This window comes from Microtus ochrogaster, unplaced genomic scaffold (genome assembly GCF_000317375.1).
Source record: "Microtus ochrogaster isolate Prairie Vole_2 unplaced genomic scaffold, MicOch1.0 UNK96, whole genome shotgun sequence".
Taxonomy (NCBI): Eukaryota; Metazoa; Chordata; class Mammalia; order Rodentia; family Cricetidae; genus Microtus; species Microtus ochrogaster.
In genome coordinates this window covers 973110-981881 of record NW_004949194.1, presented here as the reverse complement: position 1 = coordinate 981881, position 8772 = coordinate 973110, and the positions used below count along the sequence as shown (strand labels likewise).

General features: G+C 38.5%; 1 protein-coding gene across 1 annotated transcript in view; it reads left to right on the top strand.

Moving 5' to 3' along the window:
• Positions 1-1109: 1109 nt before the first annotated feature.
• Positions 1110-8772, top strand: part of LOC101986835 (pregnancy-specific glycoprotein 22-like) — an 18133-nt gene continuing 10470 nt past the window's right edge. Inside the window, exon 1 of the mRNA XM_026777979.1 lies at positions 1110-1182. Coding sequence (XP_026633780.1) covers positions 1119-1182 — 64 coding nt within the window. The 5' untranslated portion in view covers positions 1110-1118. The remainder of the gene's footprint in view (positions 1183-8772) is intronic.

Genomic DNA, 8772 nt, shown 5'->3' with positions numbered 1-8772 from the left:
ACTTAAGTCATAAATGACTCCAGATGGAAACTGAGTCACACATGGGCTCCCACACTTGGAGTCACCCAACACAGAGCTCAACCAACACCAAATCCTGGAAGATTGCTGTATTGTCTGCTTGGGGGTCAACCTGATGCAAACTAGAATAATCAGAGAGGAAGGAATGTCTGTTGAGGGAGAGTCCAGACCATGGTAGATGGTGCCATCCCTGGGGTGGTGGTTCTGGGTTCTGTAAGAGAGAAGATCCAGCAAGCTGGTAAACAGCAGCCCTCCATGGCCTCTGCATCATCTCCTGCCTCTGGAATCCTGCCCTGTTTGGGGTCCTGTCCTGACTTCCTTCAGTGAATAACAGCAATATGGAAGTGTAAGCCAACTAAACCCTTTCCTCCACAACTTGCTTTTTTGTCTCAGTGTTTCCTCACAGCAAAAGAAACCCTGACTAAGAGAGTTGCCTTGAAGTCCTCCATAGTAAGAGGGAGTCCAGGTCCTTTCCAGGACACACAGGTCACCTCTTTCCCAACACCAAAGACTCGAAACTCCTCACACAACTAACTGCTCCTAGGCCTCTCCCCTGGATCAGAACTTTGACTGGTGAATGTTGTTACAAAGAATTGATATTAATCCTTATTGATCATTCTTCTTGTCCTTTTCCAGCCATCACATGCATTTCTGTCACCTTCTTCTGGGGGGAAGTCACACCTTCCCAAAGCACTAAGAACATGGGCAGACTAGGTGCTCAGTCAGGTTTCTGTGTCACAAGAACACACAGGCCCGGAGGTAAATCCCTCTTGGGTGCTGACAGAATCTAGACAGCAGATGTTAGTCCTGGGAAGAGCCATTGTTCTCTGAGGGCATGGAGATGCTTATCAGCTGTGAGTTGCTTGATGGAGACACATAAAGAGAGAAAAGTTGAGAGGGATGTGGGCAGCACTAAGAGTGGAAGGGACAGAGAAGTGCCTTGGACACAGACCCCACCACACAGAGTCCATTGAATTCTGGGAAGTGCTCCAGCCTGGGAGGCAGCTCATCTCAAACAGGGGAAGAACAGTAGAACCTGGGGGCCTTGTTGGAGTTGAGGCTCTTCTCCTCAGAGGAAGGACGGCACAGTGAGAAGAGAGATGGAGGTTTGCTCTGAGATTCCCTGCAAGGGTTGCACCACTTGGCAGGGCCTCCTTCTCACAGGTAAGTGTACCCACTCTGACTGTGTGGGGGAGGAGAACTCAGAGGCAGCCTGAAGTCTCCTAAAGATGAAAGAAACCCCAGAGGAGACTTGAGGTTTCTGTTTGCAGTTATAGAGCAGAAGGTACAGTGAAGGACAGGGGCTCAGCAGCCTGCAGCTCTCAGCAGATAGGAGATGATGAGGGGAAGAGAGAAGCCTCCAACAGCCCCCGTTCAAAGTCAATTATATTGGCTGCAATAATCTGAAGTGTGATTTTCCAAACAGAAATCAAGCAGGGGTGTGATGGCAGAGCGATCGGACGCTTAAAAAAAAAATCCCACACTAGCTCAGAACTTAGAGATAGATATTTATTTAGGGGAAAAACTCACAAATCAGAATTCTCTGCTTGAAAGGTTGATAGAAAATGTGATCCAAACAATCTGAATGAGCAAACAGAAACCAGAAGGGGAGATGTACTTCGGCATCCCGGTAAATACTATAAGAGGCCTCACCCCAGTAGGCGAGTAATTAAAAGCTGTAAACCTTCCTGCAGCACCTCCCCCTTTTGTTTAGATAAGAGACTTCTAAGCCTAATACAAAATCATATACAATAAGAACAAATATCCTATTCTAACTAGCTTAAGTCTTGTATAATAAATAACTTGGCCAAGTCATGAGAGGAAAGTAACTACATTTATATAGTCTTCAACCCCATCAAAGATCTAAGAAGGGAAATAATGTTACTTGAGTGAGTAGGAAGTGCAATCAAGCAACTTCCAAAACGTGTAACAAATAACAGAGACAACTGGCTACCTGGACAACCACCCAAAGTCCCATCTGCAGCGTTGAAGCAACCAACTTTGGCTAAGGCCTAGAAAAACTGGCAGATAATTTTTCAAAGTCAAGAAATTTTTCAAAAACGGTTTTAACCTTGTCTTGGCAAGATTTGACAGTCCTGTTTATCCATTTCCAGATACTATATATCTTGACAGTGGTTGAGGCATGGGCATTTCTTTGCCCAAAGGCCTGTTTTTGGAAAGAAGAAAACAAGCTACAATTGGAGTATCTTCAGTGCTCAACATTCTCTCTGGAATAGATAGGTGCTGCCAGGAGCAATTGTGTCTCATTTCAACAGAACTCTAAGTTATTTAAATGCCATTTTCTATATCTCTTTGAAGTGGTTGAAGATTATCTATTTATGCAGAATATCTAAAGAACCTGATTAGTCTAACTATAAGTATGACATAGATGACTATTGATCTATAATTCTTAATACCTATATAACTTAAAGATTAAGACAATAAACAACTGTGCAATAAATGAGAATAATGACCTCCAAATGTAAACAACATATAAGTATATTGATCAGAGGTAGAAATGTACACTGCAATATGGTAAATATATCAATACGTAAAAATGTTTTAAACAGAGGTAGAAGTATGCATGCATGCATGCATACAATATTCAATATAATTTAACTTCGTATCATTATATTATACAAGAATCTATACCAATGTAATTGTCTATAAATAATAACTCACAAGTATTCAGTCTATTACTCACTAATATTATTAGTGTGAGTAAGCTCATACCAATATATTATCCCATCCAATTTCCCCTTTTTTTCAAAAAGATCCCTGAGTCTATAAAATTCCTTTCCCAACGCTCAACCATATACCAATTATAATCAACCCCTAAATGATGTCCCTAATCCTGAGGATAAACTTTGCTGGGAGAGGGGATGTCGTCTTCTAGAATTACTTCCAGCTGTCATGGGGGTGATGTTCTTTCTATGGGATTCTGTGAAAGTAAAATGATGGCTAAATTTCAAGATTAATATCTGGTATGGTTGCAAATAGTCTCTGAGTATTTTGTGGAGGTCTGGCCAGAACATTGTAAAAATGTGCACCATTTAAGCTAACCAAGTTGGTACCATCTTGTGCAGCTGGTACCCGAAACAGGTCTTATAGTAGAGCTATCAGCATCACGATGTCTTATCAATCAGGTGGAGTTGTTGTGGGGCCCCATCTTCTTCCTGGAAACTTCAAAGATTACTGCAGGAAAATTCATTGTTCATTGTGGAAAACAATGAATATATATTTATATAGACATATATATTCAATGAAAGGTATGATAAAGACAAAAATAGATATGAAGAAAAGTAGAAAAATTTTCTAAATTCTTTTTTTTTCTGTCCCATATCATGGCTCCTGACATGAGAAAGAAACTCTGGGCTTTTCTCTTAACAACAGGCTTAGAATTAGAGAGTGACAGAGCCAGTGTCCAACTCCAAAACTAGCTATCAGCTCTATATATTCATAAATACACATACACACAACATTTTTGCTTACGGAACATATTACGATTTCTTGATGATCCTTATTGGGTGGTTATTTTTCCACCTTTCAGTATTCAAACATCTAGCATCCCTTGAATTTTTAAAAGATGAGTGTTTTCCTGCAAAGACAAGAACAGAGCCCTACCTCCATCTTATATACTTTTCTTATCACCTGTGTGGTTATCATCAATGTGGATGAGCTATCATTTCTCTTTACCAAGAGCTTTCTTTTCTTCAAACTGAACCTTTATTAATTTTGATGGTATCCACAATTTTTCTTCTTCTGTGGAAACCAGAGCAAACCCCTTCCCCAATGCAGCACATCTCCTGGCTTCCACTGTGAGGTCAACACATCCTTAAAATAAACAAGGTGATTTAATTCAGCAGGTTTTTCCATTATCCAACGTCTTTCTGCTGCTGTTGTCCCTTTCTCATTAACATCAAGAAAATTCAAGGTTCATAAAGCATTATGTAACCTATTTCTGGGGGCATTTCCACCCCTTTCTATTTGTTTAACATATCCTGTATAGTTTGATGTGATCTTTCTATAACTGCTTGACCGGTAGGATTGTGTAGTATAGCTGTAACATGCCTAATATTATAATAAACGAAAAACCATTTCATTTTCCTAGAGACATAAGCTGGATTATTATCTGTCTTTATTTGTACAGGTATACCCATGATGGCCATAACTTCTAATAAATGTGTGATTACAGAATAAGCCTTTTCTGAGCTTAAAGCAGTTGCCCATTGAAAGGCTGAATAAGTGTCAATGATGTGATGTACACATTTTAACTTTCCAAATTCTGCAAAGTGGAACACATCAATGTACCAGATTTCATGCCTTTGGTTTAGTCCCTGCAGGGAGAAAGAGCAAGTAGGACATCTCTTTATAGTCTCCTTAGCTTGTTGTCATGTAATAGAAAACTCTTTCTTTAAATCTTTGCTATTGATGTAATGTTTTACTTTTATGAAATTCTGAGGTCTGCAACATGCTTCCAATCAATAATTGATCAGTTTCTGCATTACCTTGTGCTAGAGGACCTGGCAGATCCATATGAGATTGGATGTGTATAATGTATATAGGACAAAGCCTATTTTTGATTATGTCTTGCACCTGGATAAACAATTAAATCAGTTCTGTATCATCTGGTATAAATTCAGTGGTTTCAATATGCAAGATAACTCTTTCTGCATATTGTGAATCAGTAACAGTATTAAGAGGTTCTTTAAAATCCCTTAGCACTATGAGAATGGCATATAATTCTGCCATTATAAGGGCTTTGTTCCACCTTACTTAATTCTTCTGATTTGTAACCTGCCTTTTCTGATTTATTTGCATCAGTATAAAATGGATGGGCTCCAGTTATTTGAACATCACATACATTCAGGAAGAATCCAAGAATTTCTTTTTACAATGTTAAGTCTATTGCTTTTGAGACAATTACTATTAATTTCTTCAAAAAAATTTGCCATGGTTCATTGTCTTCCCCTAACTTTTTTATTTCATCAGTACTGAAAGGCACTATAATCTCTGTTGGGTCTATACCTGCTAGTTGGCGAAGTCTCAATTTACCTTTTATAATTAATTCGGAGATATTTTCCACATAAGTTTTTTTAATTTTTTACTTGGTTTATGTGATAAAAAGACACATTCTATGATAATATTGTCCCTCTGCATTAAAATTCCTGTAGAAGAAATTTTGGAAGGCAATATGACTAGAATACAATTAAGATTTGGATTCACCCTATCCACATGCGCCTTCTGTAATTTTTTTCCTCCATAATTGTCAATTCCTTCTCTGCTTCAGCTGTTAATTCTCTGGGACTATTCAAATCTTTATCACCATCTAAGGTTTTTTTTAAAGGAATTATGAGATCAGGTGTTATCCCAACAGTAGGTCATAGACTGGAAATGTCTCCCAACATTCTTTGAAAATCATTAAGAGTCCTCAGCCAGTCTCTTCTAATTTAAACTTTCTGTGTCCTAATTTTCTGCAACCTATTTTATAGCCTAGGTAATTGACAGAATCTCCTCTCTGTATTTTTTCAGGAAGAATTTGCAATCCCCATTTTGGCAAAATTTCCTTCACTTCTTCAAATATTCTGTCTAAAGTATCCATGTTTGATTCAGAAAGTAAAATGTCGTCCATGTAATAGTAAATTATAGATTTAGGAGATTGCTTTTGTATTATTTCCAAAGGCTGACTCACAAAGTATTGAGTTTGTTGGGATACTGAGCATCCCCTGTGGAAGGATAGTCCACTGATATCTCCTAGTAGACTGAGAATTATTATAAGTAGTCACTGTGAAGGCAATTTTTTCTCTATACTTTTTCTTGTAAAGGTAGTGAAGAAATAATCTTTTAAATCAATAACTATAAGAGGCCATCCTTTTGGTAATAGGAAAGGGAGAGGAATTCCAGATTGTAGAGTGCCCATAGGTTGAATTACCTTGTTGACAGCACTTAGATCTGTCACCATTCTCCATTTATCAGATTTCTTTTTACCAACAAACAGAGGAGAATTCCAAGGGCTAGTTGATTCCTCAATATGGTTAACATCTAATTGCTCCTGTACCAATCGTTCTAAAGCCTGAAATTCATCTTCAGCTACAGGCCATTGCTTAACCCATATTGGCTTTTCAGTTAACCGTTTTTAAGGTATGGGCTGTTGGTGTCTCTAAAAGGTTGTTAGTTGTTTTATGTTCTTATACAGTCTGAATAGGTGGTGACCTTTGTGCATTGTACCTTATTACATCCTTCCCAGAATTATGAGTTCCTGGGACTGCAGGAATGTTAATGTGGATATTCCATTGCTGTAGCAGGTCACAGCCCCATAATTTTTTTTGCAATATTAGCTGCATATGGCCTCAGTTTTCCCCTTTGACCTTCTGGCAAAATACAGTCAATCCATCTCGTGCTTTGTTTAACTTGAGATATGGTTCCAATTCCTAGTAATTGAACATCTGCCTCTTGATGAGGCCAATTTGGATGCCACAGTTCTGGAGTGATGATACTCACATCTGCTTCTGTGTCTATCAAGCCAACAATCACAATTCCATTTATATGCACTCTTAGCTTTGGTCTCTGATCATTTATAGAAGTTGGCCAGAATATATGTTTCTTATTTCCTATTTGAATTTTTAATTTATCTTTCATGCTTATGACATCATTTAGAACAGCATGATCTTTTACAGGTGGCTCTGGATTTTCTAATTTTCCTAGAGTGACATATCCTCCACAGTTACTGGAAATGACTGGGCCACTTCTGACTTGGGGGCCTGTGAGAGGCCCCTCAAGGAGTTTCCCGATGGTATCCAGTTGCCTTGACTGTCTGTTGTTGATTTGCATTCATTGATCCAATGTCATCCTTTACCACACCTTCTACATATACCTGAAGGCCAAGGTCTCCTAATTTTGCCATTCCCAGAGGAGATATTATTCCCAGAAATTCCTTTCCTGCAATCCCTTTTTAGATGTCCTATTTTACCACAATTAAAACATTTGGCAATTTGATGTCTTCTCCTTGCTTTGGAAATTGCTTCTCATCAATTTGGAAATTGATTCATCATTACAGTCAAATGTCTCAACATTCATTGTCTTCAGAATCCATTCATCTATAGGTGCTGATTTAAACCTTAAAGGTCTAATTATCTTTTTGCATTCTATGTTTGCATTCTCAAAAGCTAGAGATTCAAGAAGTATTCGTCTAGCTTCTGGATCTGTTACTCCTACTTGTAGAGTCTTAGTTAATCTTTATAAAAAGTCAGTAAAAGGTTCTTTCTGTTCCTGTCTAACACTGGTATACGATTCAATTCTTTTTCTTAGTTCTTAAATCCTGCCCCAAGTATTCAAGGCTGCTTTGTGGCATAGGGACAAGATTTCTTCATCGTAAAGAGCTTGGACTTGTGGGTCAGCATAACGGTCTTCTCGAAGAATTTGATCTTGAGAAACCTCCATACCTTTTGCTCTTCCCTGTTGTTCCTATTTTTGGATTCCTCCCTGAAATGCATTCCAAACATTAAGGAAGGTCCATCATCCAGGACTGCTGAAACTAACTGAGAAAAATCATGGGTGTAGCTCTGACATTAGAGGCCCAAGTTTTTATCATCTCCTTAACGAATGTGGAATGCAAGTCATAAGTTACAGCAGCTTCTTAATTTCTTTTAGATCATTCAGTCCTATTGGCATCCATCTACCTTCTTTGGCTCCCTTCGAGCCTTTAGAAGTTGATGCTTTGTCAGAGTAAATTACAGGGTAGTATGCTAAAACCCTATGTAAGCCAGTTCTGACAGCCACTGTTGATGTTGCATCCTGTCTTGGTGCATTCTTTTCCTGTTCATCAGCTCCAATAATTTCCTCAATCATTTCAAATCTTTTTTATCATTGTCTTTTGTAAAGCCTGAATCTCCTGACCTGTATATATTTCTAGTGATTTCATCAAGGCATCAATTTTCTGGTCCTCGTTCTGCACCTGTGAGTCCAAGGTTTTAATGTTTCCCTTTAAAGAAAAGTTCATCCTTGAACTTTTCTTGGATATCATGTAGATTGCCATCTTGGAGGAGCATTCTGTCTGTCACATATCAAAACTTTGTGGTAACTTTTAAATGTCAAATTCAACAGTATGAATCCTTTCAGATAACTTCCTAGTACCCTTAGATATGGAATCAATTCCATCTATCATAGTGTCCACTTGTTCAGATAACCTCTGATTTTTGATTATATTAATGCTGCCACTAGCTGTTCATTATTAGACTATAAAGATTGTATCATTCTTAAGTGTGCCATATTCTTTCTTAATGATAGAATATCGAGAAGAAAACTAAAACCTAGTAACTAATAAATTGTGGTACCTCCATAGTCATATAAGCCTCGTATAATACAATCCATTGTGGTAGCAAAGAAAGCAGTGAAAGTTCCATTAGAAACAAAATCGGCCACATTACCTGTTATCCAGCAGATGGCGCTGTTTCAAAGTTGTGACTTGAATCAATGCAAGGGTGACACAAACTGTCCTGTTTTAGTGTTTAAAGACTAGGAAACATGAGTTCCTGAACAAATCAAATGTAATCAAATCAATTCCATACACAGAGCAAGAAGCCCAGTGTCCAGGGGCAGAGAACAAAAACCCAGAAGCCCCACACGCCGGAGTTGCAGCGGCTAGCAAACAGCGCTTCTACTTTCGCTCCAGCTGCCTTGCTGCAAACTCTGTTTTGACCGGGCTGGCTTTGTGGGAGCCTAGCCAGTTTGGATGTTCACCTTCCTAGACATGGA